Source organism: Carettochelys insculpta, chromosome 3 (genome assembly GCF_033958435.1).
Source record: "Carettochelys insculpta isolate YL-2023 chromosome 3, ASM3395843v1, whole genome shotgun sequence".
NCBI classification, from domain to species: domain Eukaryota; kingdom Metazoa; phylum Chordata; order Testudines; family Carettochelyidae; genus Carettochelys; species Carettochelys insculpta.
The window spans coordinates 65,492,781-65,511,096 of record NC_134139.1 but is presented as its reverse complement, the minus strand read 5'-3'; the positions used below and the strand labels follow the sequence as shown (position 1 = coordinate 65,511,096).

At 45.6% G+C, this 18,316-nt stretch overlaps 1 protein-coding gene across 2 annotated transcripts in view; it reads right to left on the bottom strand.

Annotated features, from left to right (window-relative positions):
- Positions 1-18,316, bottom strand: part of AHCTF1 (AT-hook containing transcription factor 1) — a 113,327-nt gene that overhangs the window by 41,939 nt on the left and 53,072 nt on the right. For both annotated transcript variants that reach the window (XM_074990039.1, XM_074990040.1), the window contains 8 exons: positions 17,567-17,695; positions 15,315-15,405; positions 15,140-15,229; positions 14,047-14,187; positions 12,650-12,754; positions 2,990-3,083; positions 1,293-1,416; positions 1,155-1,211 (listed from right to left, as the gene is read on the bottom strand). In XM_074990039.1, coding sequence (XP_074846140.1) covers positions 1,155-1,211; positions 1,293-1,416; positions 2,990-3,083; positions 12,650-12,754; positions 14,047-14,187; positions 15,140-15,229; positions 15,315-15,405; positions 17,567-17,695 — 831 coding nt within the window. The remainder of the gene's footprint in view (positions 1-1,154; positions 1,212-1,292; positions 1,417-2,989; positions 3,084-12,649; positions 12,755-14,046; positions 14,188-15,139; positions 15,230-15,314; positions 15,406-17,566; positions 17,696-18,316) is intronic.

Here is an 18,316-nt window from a genome sequence, read left to right as displayed (position 1 = left end):
CGCGAGTGGCCTTGCTTCCCCAGGGCCCCAGGTGGGGAGTGAGAGCAGCTGCTGCTGCTTTCCCAGGGATCCAAACCCCTCCACCCCACACAGTCACAAAAATCAACATTCGTGAGGGTTCTGAACACAGAGCCCTCACAAATGTTGAGACTCTACTGTACCTTATTTGCAGCCAAAAGTAGACAGCAGCAAAGACTAAACAATCAAAAGGCAAATACAGTACAGTACTGTGTTAAACAAACTACTAAGAACATAAATGGAATGCAATATTTTTCTTCTGCATAGCAAAATTTCAAAGCTGTATTAAGTCACTGTTCAGCTGTAAATTTTTGAAAGAACCACAACATTTTGAACAGTTACAAACTTCATTTCAGAGGTATTTGTAACTCTGAGGTTCTACTGTAACCATTTATTTGGTTGTGTTGGGAATAAAAATTAAATATGAATGAGAAAGCCCTCCTACCAGAACATAAGATAACACAAAAAGAACATGTGCATCATTTGTTTTGCTAGATTTTATCTTCTTCCTCTGACCTCCGCAAAAATTTTAGTTAACATGTTAAAACAACTTCAGTGTGGAGTCACTGTATCTAAGATTTGAACTGTCCTCTCCTACCCAGCTTAAACAACAAAGTAGAGCAAAGAAAAATGTTTTATACTTTTTAGCAGCTTAAAAATGTAGCATTTTCTTCACATTCTCCATTCTCTGGGGAGTATTCCACATGCTTGTGTTTTCAATACAACAGAGGCAAACACTGTTCCTGTCCTGGAGGATTGCTGATTTCAGGAAGAACGTGTAGTGCTACAAATGGTATTAGGTAACTGTTGCTGCTTCAGAACAGAGAATTCTCCTATTTTGGTGCAGGCATCACATCCTAAGGATAATGTCACTTATTTGTTACAGAATTGCATATTTCTAATTAAGGCATTAAAGCAAACATTCTACAGTTTAGGAAAGGAAAATGATCATTCCATTACAACTTAATAAATTTACATTCACCCTACCCAAAATAAATAAAATTCTCCTGTTTATACTACTCTGTTTATCATTAATTTCTTGAACTTTTGTCTCCCCCACTTTAAAAAACTATTTTAACTGAGACTATATTGCTTGGTTAAATCTTCAGTCTCTCTCAACACTGTCAAAAGGATACGATGGCATGTTTGTAAGTTTCTTCGACATTTTCTAACAAATAGAGATCAAGAAGTGCCTGTGATGAAAAAATAAATATTAACCAAATATTTTATGTAATTGGTTATTTTTGCCTTTTTAAAAAAATAATCCTACTTACATGCAAGCTAGCAGGGGGATATTTCCCAGTTCCTCCTTCATCTCTTCGCCACAATTTCTCAACTTGATCTCCTACCTGGGAAAGCAGCCCATCAATCATCAAGCAATCAGCATTCCATTTCCCTCTGCAATTGAAGATAACATGGATTTTTACAATGTAAAACCACAGTGTGACAATTCCAACCTGTCATGAAAACTCATTTACCATTTCTCTGGTAAGCCACAGGGGTGGGAAAAAAAAACGACAAAAGAATGAAAACTTCTGGAACGTTTCCAGAAGTGAATTAAAAGAAAGCATATCAGATGATCATGTTTAAAAATAAGCCAAAGTTGTATTTTAACTGCGATTCTAAATTAATAATTTATTAAATCAAGATTAAAGATGACCTTGTTCTCAGAAACTTTTGCTACAGAAGTCCAATGGCAATTTAATACATCACAAAACGTAAAATGAAGGATCACATTAGGTTAGTTGCTGTATTCTTAGTATTTGCAAGAGCGTTGGGCAATAGAGTCACTGGAGCAAGTTACTCATCTCATGCAGTAACAACGGTTCAAGATGTGTGCCCCTCCGGATGCACCACTACAGATGTGTCTGCATTCCTGCAGTGCTGACGGGAGCACTTCAGTAGCAGAATTCAAGGGGCCCAAACACGTGTTGTCTCAATTTGTGCTGTGCCATGATGCCAAACAGCACGAGAGACTAACTACCCTCAATTCCTTCTCTAATGCAGAGTCATAAATGTGAGCTCTGAAGTAGAAGGCTGTGGAGCACTCCTAGGAACACATTTTGAAGAAACATAGTTACTGCATGAGTAACTTCTTTGAGTAGTATCCATATGGGTGCTTCATGGTGCATGACACCCAAGCAGTGTTCTTTTTGGGTTTTTGGAGTCAGGTCAGTTACACATAGCAATTCTGACAAAAACAGCAGAGGTGGAATCCCCACTGATAGCACAGTGTTTTCTGACTGTACAGACTGATGTCTATGTCATGCTCTGCAGACCTCCGAGACAGATATTCCTGAAGGGGCCAAAAGAGAGAGAGAGAGAGACATCCTCATGGACATGTATGGATCAAGTCAAGAGGAGGAAGGAATAACGTTATGAATTGGATAGTGTTGTCTGACAAAATTCTAAACCCATTTAAAAGTCTTTGGGCTGATACCACCCAAAAGATCTTTTCACCACAGCAAGGAGAAGTCTAGGAAATTTCCTGAAGGCTTTTATTCTATCAAGGTAGAAGACAAGGGCTCTCCTAACATTTAAGATATGTACTACAGTCTCTCTGTTGTCTTGGTGAGGAGGTCTTAGAGCAGAAGATTGGAAGGTGAATCGATTCCCTTTTTCACATTAATCAGATTACTTTAGGGATGAATTACGGATGTAGCCTTGTCTGAAAACAAGATCATGTAGGGGGATGTGCCATCACAGCTGATCTCTCCTGTTCTTCTGGATGAGGAGATCACTATCAAGAAAGCCATCTTCATTGATAGATACATTAATGAAGCACATGCAGCCTCCGTTGTGTTAAGACCTTTATATGTAATCCTGTGGATGGGCGTGCACACGTGCTCACTCCTTGGTTTTGAGAACTGGAGGCATTAGTGGCAAATACAGCTGCTGATTTAAAATAAATGCCTGTCAATTTCTGATTTTGCAGTTAAGGGTGTTTCTAGAATTCGTGAATAAACCTTACCTTGACAAGCGCTCTAATTTCTGTCGATGACCAGTACAGTAGCTTTGTATTAATGGATAATTGTAGAAAGGTCTAGACAGCTGCATATCATCACCTACATGCAACAGAGGAAAAAAGCAGTTAAAAATCTAATAAACGCTGATTTAATTTTAAAAGACTTGAAACAAACAAAACTGCAGTTTCATTTTTAACACTTAAAAGCTACGTCTACACGTGAATGCTACATCGAAATAGCTTATTTCAATGTAGCGACATCGAAATAAGCTATTTCGAAGAATAACATCTACACGTCCTCCAGGGCTGGTGCCGTCGATGTTGGGCAGTATTACATCGAAGTAGGCGCTGCAGGGGAGTGTCTACACACCAAAGCAGCCCACATCGAAATAAGGGTGCCAGGAACAGCTGCAGACAGGGTCACAGGGTGGACTCAACAGCAAGCCGCTCCCTTAAAGGGCCCCTCCCAGACACACTTGCACTGAACAGCACAAGATCCACAGAGCCGACAACTGGTTGCAGACCCTGTGCACGCAGCATGGATCCCCAGCCGCAGCAGCAGCAGCCAGAAGCCCTGGGCTAAAGGCTGCTGCACACGGTGACCATAGAACCCCGCAGGGGCTGGAGAGAGCGTCTCTCAACCCCACAGCTGATGGCTGCCATGGCGGACCCCGCTATTTTGATGTTGCGAGATGCAGATCGGCTACACGTGCCCTACTTCGACATTCAACGTCGAAGTAGGGCGCTATTCCCATCTCCTCATGAGGATAGCTACTTCGACATCTTGCCGCCTTATGTCGATTTTAACTTCGAAATAGCGCTCGCCACGTGTAGACGTGGCGGGCGCTATTTCGAAGTTGGCGCGGCTACTTCGAAGTAGCTGGCACATGTAGACACGGCTAAAATGAGCAATCTGACAAGGTTCACTTCACTCCTCAGTTTGGTAAATGGCCCATACCTGAAAATTAAACTGGGTAAGTCAGATCACAGGAAATAAAAATTTCTGTTACCGTCCACTGCAGAATGAAACACACTTTTAGGTAATCTCAGATGGGGCTGCCTTTTTTCCAATTTTTAAAAGGAGCGTTTATAGGCAGATGTAGAAAACAATCTAAACTTAAAATTCAACAGAAAACAACATTTCAAATTTAACATTAATTTTTACTGGGAAAAAAAAATTACAAAAACCAAAACCCTACCCATCAAAAAAGTTACTTATCTTTTCGCAACAGTGCCTGTCATGTCCATTCCTATAGGTGGGCACATTTGCCCCATGCATGATTGTCTAAAAGTTGTAGCCCCCGTCACCCCTCTCCACATGGTCAGCTGTGGGTCCCTGGAGTCTTTTGCCTGGTGTAGTACAGGGGTCAGCAACCTTTCTGATGTGGGGTGCCAAATTTGACCTTTTGACCTCTATGTATGGTCTGAGTGCTGGTAATACTTTTTTAAGTCACTAATAGTCCTACATATAACAGCTTCGTTAATAAATAAAGATGCAGAGCTTTACCATTGAGCTGGTGGTTGGTAGCATTTGGTGGGCTTTTGTTAAGCCACAGGCAGACCTCCCTGGTTTCCTGCTGCTTTAACAATCAAATCTACACCCTTCACAAAACCTCTTGAGCATTACAAGGCCTTGCACTTCTGGAACAGCCCCAAAATGGTTGCTTGGTGTTTAGTGCTGTAAGTGGGTGAACATTCAGGGGAGGCAGCAAGATCAAGAGAAAAGAGCTCCTAAAATCTGACCTACAGCTGAATCCTGTCCCTGCCACGGACTCCCTGCACCTACTGGCCTGCCACTGGGGAGTGCTGGGATGGGGGCAGAGGTTCAAAAAAAAAAAAAAAAAAAAAGCCTTGGGGATCTAGGACCCCCACCTTAAAAGGTGTATAGGAACCTAATGTACTTTGAAATTTAAAGGGAGCTGGGCATAGAACTCCTGTAGGTGCTTTTGAGAACCTCAGGCTTGGCCTCTCCATGCCTCAGTTTCCCTGTCAGTAGAAGCAGATCATTGATTCTCTCACATTCTTTGCTAGAGAGCTATGATAAATGATGGATTATTGGTCAGGACCCAATTCAGCAAATCATTTAAACGTGTTGAACTTCCAGTCAATATCCCGGAAGTCAAGGGCACATAAGCAGGTGGTGGAAGTTGAGCACGTGAGAGAAGTATTCTGCGGAATTGGGCCTCTGTTGTGAGACTGGGAGGAAGGGTGGAGCAAATATTTCCACAGTAAGTAATCACTTAATACTTAAGGGTTGTGGGTAGATGGACTTTTGTCACCAAGGAGAGGAGGTCACCTTCCTGTTGGTGTGTCTGCCCCCGAGTATAAAGGCAGCTGGAAACAGGGCAGGCTGAGTGTGCAGAGCTGGGGAGCAGTTGGCTGGGGTGCCTGCTGCCTTCCATAAAGTGAATGGTCCCACTGCATGGGAGTCAGTCAATCGAGAGACTCCATCTCTGCTCGCCTCTCTACGAGTGCCAGGCCAGCAGAGTGCCCAGTGCTGTGCAGCGAGCCTGGGGAACTTGCCGTCTCACAGGTGCAGAGAATCCTAAGCACTAGCCACAGGCAAACTTCCCTCCCCTGCCCAGCATTAAGGCCGACTAGGTGGCAGCACCCACATGTGGAACTGCCGTAAGTGCTCCCCTGTCTGCGGCAGGTGCTTCCCAGGCCCTCCTCAAACTCAGGTGGCAGCAGCTCCCTGCAACTTCTGCCAGGATGCCCTGAAGCACTGCACAATGTGCCTCTGCAGCAGGGCACTGCCAGGACAGTCCCAGTCCTCCTGTACCCCCCACTCCCTCACTGACCGCAGGGGTGGGGCCCAGGCATGCAGCTGGGAAAGGCAGGATTGGGCCCTGCCATGCTAGCCTTGGAAAACAGATGTCTGGGCTATGGGCCTTCCCCAGAGGCTGCTCCAGCCAGGCTGAGCCCCACAACCCTTCCCCAGTGCTCTAGTTACGCTGTTTTGAGCTGCTTACAGCACTCAGTTTCTGCAGCCGCATGGGCCTCCCATCCTACCTGGCTGTGCATTCTGGAGCAGGAGCCTGGCAGCCTGCTCCCACTTTTCATTTGACACAGGGAGAGGGGCCGGGCTGTTTAGCTCAGCTCGAGGTTACAGTAAATACTGCCACGTGTGGCAGCCGGAGCAGCTGGCTGCTGAGCCCAAGGGAGAGGTTTGGAGGATCCGAGGCATGCAGCTGCCACGCAGGGAGAGGAAAGCAGCCCCGGGACTTTTGGACATGGGGGAGAAGGGCCCAACTCCCACTGCACATGCTGATTGAAATTGGCTCGCACACCGCTCTTGGTACATGTGCTGGAGGTTGCTGATCCCTGGCGTAACATAGGGCTCAGCCTGCTCTCTACCCATTTGGTTACTTCTACATGGCTTTCAGACAGAGGGGAGGTTGGTGGGATTTGAAATGGACAGGAGCAACACATCTGAAAAGCATAGTTACAAAAAGTAAGAAGGAGTTTTTCTTCTTTAAGTGATTGCTCATGTGCATACCAACAGTTGATATGCAAGTCGTTTCCCTGGAGAAGGGGTCAGAGATTAACATGCAACCGCCTGGAGAACTGCTCTCCCAAAGACTGCAGCATCCCAGGCCTATGGGTGATTATGTAATACATCACGAATGCATCAAAGAACAACATCACTGTCCTGCAAGTATCCTGAATGGGGACTTGCATGAGGAATGCCGCTCAGGAACCCTGCAACCTCTTGGAGTGAGCTGTCAAGGCAGAGCTGGGACTCTGCCCAGGTCATAACAGGTCCTGATGCAGGACATGATCCAGAAACAATGATGCTGAGACAAGATGGGCAGACAATGGAAAACTATGGTGACCTGGTATATTCCATGTAAAAGGCCAGGGAGCGCCTGACATCCAGGGAACGTAGAGCCTGCTTCCTCAAGTGGCATGTGACTTTGAGAAACACATGAGCAGAAAAATACACTGGTTAATATGGAAGTGGGAAATCACTTTAGGCAGAAAAGCCAGGGGCAGTGACAGAGTTGCACTTTGTTCTTGGGGAAGGGGCGGGGAGGGAGCTCAGAGGTGACAGCCTGGAGCTCTGAAACCCACATAGCTAAGGTTATGCCTACTCGGAAGGCAAGCTTCTAAGAGAGATAGGAAAAGGGAGAGGTAGCCACAGGCTCAAAGGGAACTACCCTGAGCTGCAAGAGCAACAGGTTATTTAACCTGGAGCTATAACCTTCCTATCCCTTGAGGAAACACCCTACAGTGTCAGCAAAAAGTGACTTATGTTCCATTCCCCACCACCAGGTGGAAAACTAAAATGGCAGCCAAATGGGCCTTGAGGAATGACAGCACCACCGCTAGTGCTTCCAGTACAAATGATAAATTGAGCATCAAGGACATAGCTACCTCCTGAGGCTGAGCATCCTTGTGAACAGGTGAGAGTGAGAAGAGCTTTCACTTAACTAAATATGTGGCCCTAGTGGAGGATTTCCTGCTATCCAACAGGACCTCCCTAACTGGCTTCAAGCACTGAAACACCTGAGGGTTTAGCCCTGGAGTCTCCACACCATGAGGTGTAAAGACTAGAAGCTGGGGTGCTGCAGCTGACCCTGGTTCTGGGGGAGAAGGCTGGGATACAGCAGTAGGGCTATGGGTGCATCCACCAAGAGGCTCAGCAGCATCATGAACTAATGTTGCAGGAGTTATGTCAACATGAGGATCATGTCCACCCAGTCCTGATAAATTTTTGAGGAGAACTTTGTGCACTAGTGGGAAGAGAGAATGCGCACAGCAGGCAGTCTGCCCATGGAATGCAAAATGACTCTCTGAAAGTGCCAGGGCTGTGGTTCCAGAAGGAGAACCACCTGTGGCACTTCCTGCTTCTCCTCGTGCCAAACAGACTGCTGTGGGGATGACCCCACCACCGGAAGATGAAGAGGAAGACACTTGCCCTGAGAGACCACTCTTGGGTGTTGACAGAGCATCTGAGGTGATTGGCCAAGGTGTTCTGGGCCCACGGCAGGTGGGAGGATTGAACGTTCATATGGTGCTTGATGCAGAAGTACCACAGGTGGTGGGCTTGAAGACAGGAGGGGAGAGGGGCAAGCACTACCCTGTTTGTTTATATAGTGCGTTGCAGTTCTGTTGCCCATCAGCATGGCAATGCAATGTCCCTGTAGAACAGTGAAGGAATGCCTGGCAAGCAAGGTGAACGGCCCCGAGTTCCCTGATGCAGAAGTACAGGTCGAGTTCCACCAGAGACCACAACCACTGAGTTTGCCCAGATGCACTCACCACCCTGCCTCCAATGTGCCCATGACCAGAGCTAGGGTGGGCTGGGCACTGTTGAGGGGGACCTCCTCATGCAGCTCTTGGGGCTGCAGTCTCCAGTCCAGGGAGCAGAGAACCTACATGGGAAAGGCAACCAGACTGTCCAACAAGTCCCTGTTGGGTCAGTGCAACATGGTGAATCGGATCTGAAGAGGTAAGAGATGAAGCCTGACATGCTGTATCAGCAACATGCAGGCCCCCACAATCCCACAAGAGCATCATATAATTCCTGGCTATAGTGGAAGGAAACCAGTGTAGGGCGTGAATAAGATCTGTGTCTGGAAGCAACATTTGGGCAGGAAGGCTGTCACACAGGTAGAGTCTAGAAAACCTCCAATGAACTGGGACCATCTGAAACCCGAGAACCTTTAGAATGAGAACCGGTGCAGCAAAGGTTGCCTGTGCCAATTCTGCATGTTGGCAGATTCATTCTTGGGACTGGCCCTTGATGAGCCAGTCGTTGAGGTACAGGAAGACCCATACATGATGTCTGCACAGAAAGGCTGACGCCACACCCGTGCACTTTGTAAACACTTGTGGCGCTATACAGGCAAATAGTAAGACTAAACTGATAGTGGCGACCACTGACCACAAATCTGAGAAATCTCCTGTGTGCAGAAATGGAAATCTGGAAGTAAAGTACCCTGCATGTCACTGGCAGAGTACCAATCCTCCACATCTAGGGAGAGGACAATAGTGTCCAGGGAAACCATACAGAACTTGAACTTTCTTATGAACAAATTCAAAGATCCACGATTAGCCTGAGCCCACCCTCAGGTATAATGAAATACTGTGAATAAACCCTGCTGCTCCTGAATTCTTGATGAACCTCCTCTATTGCCTCCAACTTGAGGAGGCACTAAACCTCCTGACTGAGGAGCTGCTCAGGGGAAAGCTTCCTGAAGAGGGAAACGGAAGGTGTGGGGGGAGGGTAGAGAACTGGATGAGGATATCCCACCTCTACCATGCTGAGGACCCAAAAGTCGAACTTAATAAGGGCTCAAGAACAGTAGAAATTAATAGCTTGCCAAATTTGGAGGGGGCAGGAGGAGAAATCTGGGAGCTGGACTAGTGCTCCACCCTCAGGAGCACTCTCAACAGTTGGGTTTAGGGCCCGGGGGTGGCTTAGAGAGGTCCTGGTGCTGACCTGAGGAGTGGGAAGGCTACCTGCAGCTGTTATTCCCACCCTGGCTGAAGGAGTGGTCCTGCTGAGGGAAGCCCTGGAAGAAACATGAGGGCAGTAGAGGCCCAAATGGCTTGTGTTGAGACACTGGTATACATATCCCAAATGAAAGTTCTTAAGACTGTGCAGTCTGGTGTCCATCTTCTCAGAAATACAGGCCCACACAGTCAAAAGGAAGGTCCTGAATGGCTGTCTGGGCTTCCGGGGGAGGCCAGATACCTGCAGCCAGGCATTCTGCCTCACAGCAATGTCCAAAGACCAGTGACCAAGTGGGTGAGTCCAACGCTGCCTGGAGGGCGGAGCAGGCCACTGTCTTGTCCTCTTCCAGGGGTGCCATGAACTCCTGGCAGTACCAGCCCCTGCAGTATGTGAAGGACACTGCCTCCGACTCTGATATGTATTCAGGGCCAGACCAAGGAGACGTGATGTCTGACATACCAGGGAACAGTGCCAAGGAGGTGGAGAGCAATTCTGCAGCAGGGTTGGTTTGCCACAGTGACACATCAGAGCCGGTACCAGGAACACTGGTGCCAGAAGTACAGGCTGCGCCATAGACAGTGCTGATGGCAGCATCAAATGTCCCATCCTCGATGCCAGAGCTGCGGACTGTGTCAGAGTTGGTGCTGCACTGCTCTGTCATCTGGATGAGGTCCTTTGCTGCTTTAAAGTATTGGGTGTAGAAGGGAGGTCCCAGTCCATTTCCAGGACCTCCCGCCCTGAGGAGTCCAACACCACCAGACTCAATGGCCCCACCCACGGGGTCAGAGTCAACAGTGCTGGGGTACTGCACTGTCCTGAAGGTGTTCTGCCAAGGGATGTGCCCAGGAATGGTGGCTGCTGGCCTTCTTGACCGGAGACTGGCTCCTGCTTAGCCAGGCCTTCTTTTGCAGCATCCAAGAGGGAGAACGGTGTCTTTTGATATGGAGATCTGTGCCAGTGCTCCTTAGGTCTTTCTTTAGGAGGTGCTGACGTGTCCTGCATTAAATCTCACACGCTCTGCACTGATGCTGGCACACTGTGCACTGCAGAAAGTGATGCTGGGTCTGCAAGCAGGGGTTGAAGTGCCAACTCTGTAAGTAGACATTTCAAGCACTGATCTCGCTCTTGCTTAGTCCTGGGCTTCAAACGCCTACCAATACATTTATCAGTCACGTTTCCTTAAATGTCCACCTCAGTACTTGAGAGGTGCTGCATGCTGGTCCCCTCTGGGCACAGCTCTGCCACAAGTGACACAGCTCAAACTCCTGATGCATGCCCCGGCGTAGAACGCCGAAATCAAACAAAAAATGAAAAAAAGATGAGAGGGAGGAGAACCTCTCACTCTTGACAATAACTATAAACAAAAACTGGCAGAAGAGAAAAAGTGTTTTAATAACCATCAGTGGTGGCAAGAAGGAACTGAGGGGGTGGAGCGCTGGCTGAGCCCCACATACAATGCCATGCAGATGCCACTTCAGGGGCCTCTACAGGCAGCCTTATGGTTACGGCTGGGGCAAAACCTTTTGACACTTGTGCACATGGCACAGGCACACACCTAACGGAATGTACATGAGCAATCACTCGAAGAAGGACACACTCATCCCTCGCTACACGAGCACAATTGGCTCCCAAATTTCTGCTCGCAGGCAAAAACTCACAAGAGTGACACTAAATTCCCATTAAAATACATGTAAGTCTCCAATTTGTTCCAAGTGCTTGTAACTTGACATAAACCAGTTAGGTTTATGTACTTTTCTGATGTATTTGAACAGTTTTGGCAGCAGAAATAGGATGCAGTGTATGTATGTAGAGCAGGGATTTCCAACCTATGGGCTGGGACCCAAACATGGGCCCCATTAGATTTGTTAAAGGTCGCCAGCTGGGCAGTTCCCAGCTGCGTGTGGCTGTTAAAGAAGCCATTTGCAGTTTCTTAACACTGCTGCCTCACACAGATATCTATCAATAGCAACAGCTGCTGGAGATGGCAGCTCTCTCTATCACTAAAGATAACAATTACCTTATGCCTAGGTGCCGCAAACTTAACACTTGAATTAATTGCTGGGAGCAGGAGGGGTGGGAGAGCAACCCAGCATAGCAGCCGCAGCGAAGAAGCTGCGCGAGGAGGAGTGTCTAAGGCCAGGGCTGTTTAGGGATGAGGGTGGAAGGGGGTGTCTAAGACTGGGTAAAGTTAGGGGCTACTGGGGGGGGGGTGTAAAGCTGGGAATGGTTTGGGGCTGCTGAGCAGGTTTAAGGCTGGAGGTAGTTTGGGACCATGGGAGGCAGTTAAAACCTGGCTGAGGGTGCGGTCTGTGGGGTGGGCGGGGGCTCTAATACAGTAAACCCTCCAGTTAACCAAGGGTTGTTACTTCAATTTTCCTGCAAGGGGAGGGGAGCTAGGAACCATCAGGGCTGGTCAGTTTCCTGGCTCCCAGGAGTAGCAGGAGCTGGGAACCTGAGGCAGACTGATGCCAGTCTCCACATGGCTTGTGGGGATAGGAAAGGGATCAGCACATGGCTGGTCAGTTTCACGTTCCCACCAATGCAGGGGAGGGAACCAGGCTAAGAGCCTTCACCCTCTCTTCCCCCAGCAGAAGGGCTGTCCGACAGCTGCATGTCTGAGGGAAGGGAGGGAGAAGGCTCCAGCCACGGGGCTGTGGCTCTCCCCTCCCCCCAGCCAGGGACCCCACGGCTGGAGCTGAGCCAGCCTTGGGGCTGCTGGTCTCCACACCCCTCAGCCAGGGACCCTGCTCATATAAGTGAGGGAAGTTCACTCATGTAGTGAATAAAGGTAGGTATATATGTTCCTCGTTTTAGCGACTACTCATCAGTAAAGTATGCATTAAATGAAGGATGAGTGTAGTAGCTAAATAAGGACAGTTAGCTAGGAAACTGAATATATCAAAGTTCTAAACCTAGTTAGAGCTTTATTACCGAAAAAGAAATTTACTCCAAAAATAAGTATTTATCAAAATGTGTGGAAGAGTCAGAGTTGGAAGTGGATTAAAACAAGAATTACATAAAAAGTCAGTCTATATTAACTAAACTTAAGTATATATTACAGCCGTACCAATAATACTGGTTGACAAGCCTGTGTTGCTAAGTCACTCACCAAAACAGAGTTTTACGAATTCTTCTGTAAGCAATTATTGCACACAGTGGTAAAGGCTTGTCACATCTGAAGTGTGTTGTTGCTCAAAACTTACCTAAACCCTCAGGAAGAAGATTGGACCGGCAGAACCAAATGACCACTTGTGCATATTGAGAAATGAGCCCAGTTACAACTTGTTTATTTGTCAAATCTGTGAAACCTAGAGAGAGTTTATAAAATTATGTCACCGTTCAACTCTGTCAGTTACCAAAACATTAAGTAAGATGACATTTAAAAAGAGCAAGTTTATCACTGTACTGAAAGCATTCAGGAAACTTCTACATTTCTTATTTCTGATCAACTCTTGGAAAATGTTCTTTACAAAAACAAGGAGCACCTTAAAGACTAACATTAGCTTTCATGACACCGCCATCTGCATGAAGTGCAAGAATCAGATGGCAGGGCTATATATACACACAAAGAGATGGGAGTGTTACAACAGCATTAATGAGGTTAATTCAATCAGAGTGCAAGAGGCCCACTTCCAACAGTGATAAGAAGATGAAAATATCTATAAGGGGAAAACTACCTATTGTAATGAGATAGCTCACAAATAAATATGTCACGCTTCAAGGTGACACCAAGACTACTTATTGTTTTTGCTGAAACAGATTAACAAGGCTACCTCTCTGAAATGTATTCCTTTACAATTTGTCTTGTGTATTCCTTATGGGGGGCACCTGAACTAGCTATTCCAGAGATACTTTAAGCACAGTTCCTCCCCCCTCCCCCCCCAAACGACACACACACACACTTATTTTTGAGATAGCTCTCACTCTGCTCAAGACCTCATGAAGTGGCAAGACTATTCTTGGGTATTGCAGGTTGAACCTCTCTACATCTGGCATCCTCAGGACCTGACCGGTGCCAAATGAAAGAAGTTTCCAGATCACGGGAGATCAGTATTGTCTGACAGCATTACCAACGCTACCACTGCTAAGTGAAAGACATTTAGGTATAAATTACAGTTAACACACACCACAGAGTACTGAGAGCCAGGACTGGCAGCTGTAAATAAACTGTGTGTGATCACTGGAAACATGGTCACACCTACGATACGTGGTCGTCCAGCTAACTAAAACCACGCCCAATTATGGATGTTGCCGGATGTGTGTGCGCCGGACTAGAGAGGTTCAACCTATACTAACACACCTCACTTCAGAGGCTGCAGCATCTAACCAGCAGCCCCTTAACACAGCTTCTTGAGCTGACTACCCTATTCCACACACATGCACACATTCAGCCCCCTCCCAGAGGGTCACAACTGCAATGTTCCCCATGTAGTGGCTCAATCCTTCTCCAAATGCCAAACAAGCAACTTGACCCTCCTTTGTAAACCGGAGCAAATTAGAAAAAATGGTTAACTGAAAAAGTGGAAAACATTCCACTAGGTCAGAAGATACATTTCCTAATAAAACATACAAGTTACAATGGGATATTACTATAACAAACCTCTCTCAGTGAGCTCTGGTGCTTCTGTGAGAAAGCAGCTCAAGACCATGCTAAGGTTGCTAAGAAGTAACTGACAGTGCTGAAGAGACTGTATCGCCTGTGGATCAATGAAGTTACACGAGCCATCGAACAGTGGGACACCTTATAAAGAACAAACATTACATGTTTTGTCTGTATACAGCTTCAAAAGAGTTAAACATTCCCGAGTAAACACACTATTGTGCGAAGCACTAAGATATCTGCATTACTGCATGTATTCAAATTAGGAAAGAGCTGTACTCCTGTAAAAGGACTACGCTCTAACACAGAAATTCTGAAACTGGAGTCTGCAAGGGAACTCCAAGATGTCTGTAGCCCCTGCTGATAACTCACTCACCGCCCCCAATGACTCCTGGGGCTGGCAGCTGGGGCTAAGCAAAGTTTATCTGTTCTGGTTCCACTCAGCTGCCAGAAGTGACCAACACCCCAGACCACACGGGCAGCCAGGGAGACTCCACGAATTGCCCATGCCTGAGTTCCAGCTCTGTAGCTCTCTTAACTGAAAACCATAACCAATGAGAGCAGAGGATGGGGACACAAAGCCAGTATATGTGTGTGGCCCCTCACTGGCCACCCACGTCCATAGGGAATGTAGGAACCAGGAGGCTGCCTCTTGGGAGCCACGGCAAAGGATGCCAGTACCCCATACTACTTCCTGCTCCCCAACAGCCTCATCCCCAGCCTACGCCCCCAGCACCCCCACCTCAACCCCCACAGAGTCCCTTTCCCTATCCAAACTCCCTCCAGAAGCTTGTACCCCTACACACCCCAATCCTCTGCTTTAGCCCACGTGTACCCTCCAATCACATCACTGGCCCGCACCCCAGAATCAGCACCCCACCAGCTGAAGCCTTCAGCTCCTCCTGCATCCCAGTCCCCTGCCCCAACCCAATAAAAGGGAAGGTGGAGAAAAGTGAGTGGCAGAGGGAGGAGGGAATGGCATGAATGGGGGAAAGAGCCTTGCAGAAGGGGAGGGGCAGTCCCCAAGAATTTGCCTGTCAAAATGGGGTCCCTCAGGCTGCTAAAGTTTGAGAACTGCTGCTCTTGTACTTACACATTCGGTTAAATTCATCTCTTGTGTAAATCACTTTATTCCACGTCCATTCAAGAACAAAGCGCAAGTTAGCAGCAGAGTTTGGCTGTTCTATTAAAAAAAATTAAAAAAATACCATGAGTGCAAATTCTCTTCAAGGACAAAGAATAAAGATAAGCAGCAGCTGAGCATTTACCTTCAGCCGTCCACTGTTTGATGCAGCCAGTAAGAAGACCTAAAGAACTCGTTTGGACAGCAGCCGATAATATAGCTTCCAACTGCTCCTCCTAAAAACATAAAAGAATAAAATGGATAGTAAAAAAGATTCAAATGCTTTAAAGCAGCAATGGCATATGAGATTTATTTCCAATTGTACACAATGTAGCTGGATGACAAAAAGGATCAATTGTATTTTAAGTAAAATTAGTACAAAAATAGTCAAACATGATTAGAAGCTTTTTATTCCCAGTCAATTTCACAACTATGTTTAACCAAAATACATCTGCTCCCCCTTTGACTTTACCAGTCACTGGAAAACTACTGGCTAGTATTTGCAAAATATTTGCATTCCAGCCTATATTTAATGAATTCTGGTTCACCAAAACTTGGCAACATACCTAGGGTTTACATTTTACATTTCACTATGTTCTGGCCTGGCAACCTGAAATGCAATAAGGAAGCGTCAAATTCAAAGGCAGAATTTGATGTTCAAACTGGGAGCACAGGGAAGAAAACCAGCCTTCCAAGACCACCTTAAGTCTCAGCTGTAGATAAAACATCCCAAAAGCAGAGTTTCAAAGTTGTTATATTCTTTGGATTATTTAATTTATCAATTTAATGAGGTTTATTAAAGTTCCTCTCATCCTTTTAATCCTTTCAAATACTCTACGGTTAGGGGAAGGACACATGAAAGAACAGTACGAAATACCTGCATGCAACAAGTGTGCTGAGGAAAAGGCATCTCTGCTATTGCTGTTTATTGATCTTACTGCCCACAGATTTGAAAAGTAGCAGCAATTTTATGAAAAGGGGCAAAACAGTTCTTTGGTGAGGGCTTCTTGCACTTTACTACTGTCTTGTAATATAAGAACTCCTCTATTAGTCCTTCCTCCAAAATAAGTATTTTGGTTGGAGAAGTGAAATACAGCAAAAACACCCAACACATCTTTAAAATAATCTTGGGAAAGTCTTTTCACAGGTAAGGTAAGTGAAAAATCATGCATTTCTAATGAAAAGAGGAAGGTGGTTTCTTTCTGCTGGAAGTGCATCAGATGGTTTTCAATACAACATGAAAGAGCACTTCCAATTTTAACGTTCTCACTGGACTTCCAAATACTCCTAGCTCTGGTGGTGAGTAACAGCTTTCAAAGCTGAGACACTTTACAAAAGAAAAAAAAAGATGGTTGGGTATTTCTGGGCAAGCTCATTTTTAGTCATTTCCCCTCTCTCTCTCTCAACTCGCCACTATGCAAATTTCAACCCTAGAAAGTTAGGAAAACAGCATACTTCCCTTCTCAGAAAATGTAGAAAGGTAACTGCTAAGCATTGTCATACAACATTAAGATTACCAATTAATTTTAGGCAAGTGTATTTTATTGATACTTTAGGTCAGGGTCAGCAATCCCTGGCATGTATGCCAAGAGTGGTACACAAGCCAATTTTCATCAGCATGCAAGGCACGGGCTTAGCCCCATGCTCCCCACCTCCTCTCTCTAGCTGAGAGCTTGCTCAAAGCTACACCACCAGTGGATTAACAAAAGATCAGATAATACTACCAACCACAACATAAATGATACAGCTCTGAATCTTAATTATTAATGAAGCTACTCTAAGTAGGACTATCAGTGACTTTAAAAAGTATCACCAGCACTTGGACTGTATATAGAAGCTAAAGGTCAAATTTCAGCACTCTGCCCCAGAAAGGCTGCTGACCTCTGCTTTAGGTAATGATCCTTTTGGTCATTATGGTGTGGTTTCAGTCTTAGGACTACTGAACCTTATCATCTTCAATACTGTAACCATTCATTCCTTTCTAGGAAAAGTAATTTATTCAGAGCCATTTGCACAGACACTCAGATTTCTTGAATTTAAAATGTTATTTCAACTGTCTATAAGTTTTTGAGAGAGAAAGAACTATAACAAAGAATACTGTAGCAAAAGGAAAAACCTAAGCAAGTTACCCACACCACAATCTTGGGTCAGTACAGTCACAGCTTAGCAATGGGTACAAAACCCTTTGACCTCAAATTAAGACAGTCAGTCATTCTCCAGCTCCAATAGATCTGTGTAAATTAAATTATTAAACACTTAGTAATTTGCATTCAGTTGGAAAACCTATTATTTCAACCAACTGCACAACCATAAAAGCAAATTGTATGAAGATATCTATTACACTTTCTTATAACTTTAGCATAATTTCATTTGAACAAAATGCCAATATATACTCACCTGACTTAAACTTGACGGCTGTACATCAATAAGTCTCGGAGAAAGCAAGCCAGCAATAAGACATCTATTGAAATTATCGGGAATGGCTTCATTTAAAGAAGAACCAGACTTCTTTAAAAACTGTAAGGTCTGAAACATTAACAAAATTTCTAGTTAAGATAGCTGTAATTACTTAACTCTGTTGTGAATAACTTCACATTTGTTAATCATATGTACAACAGAAATCTTGTAGCACCTTATAGACTAACAGATATTTTGGAGCATAAGCTTTCATGGGCAAAGACCCACTTCATCAGATGCATGAGTTTGGGGGGGCGGTGGGGGCGGTTCAGAGAGGTGTTTAAAGAATGGGGTCCCAGAAAAAGGGAGGGCTAGAGCTGACAAGGTCTATTCAGCAAGGTGCAAATGGCCCATTATCAAAAGTAGGTATCAAAAAAGGAAAAAGCAAGTCAGGTCAGACAGGGGGATATGAGCCATTGTCAAGAGTCTGATGGGGAGATCTTAACAACCAGGGCAGGATAGGTGCCTCTGTAAGCTGCGAGCCACTCCCAGTCTGCGTTTAATCCTTGGTTAATAGAGTCAAATTTGCTGGCACATGACAGTAGATGTGATCTACTAATATGTGCCATCATATGCCAGCAATTCCCCACTGCAATTTACATTGGCCAAACTGGACAGTCTCTATGTAAAAGAATAAATGGACATAAATCAGACATCAGGAACGGTAATTACAAAAGCCTGTGGGAGAGC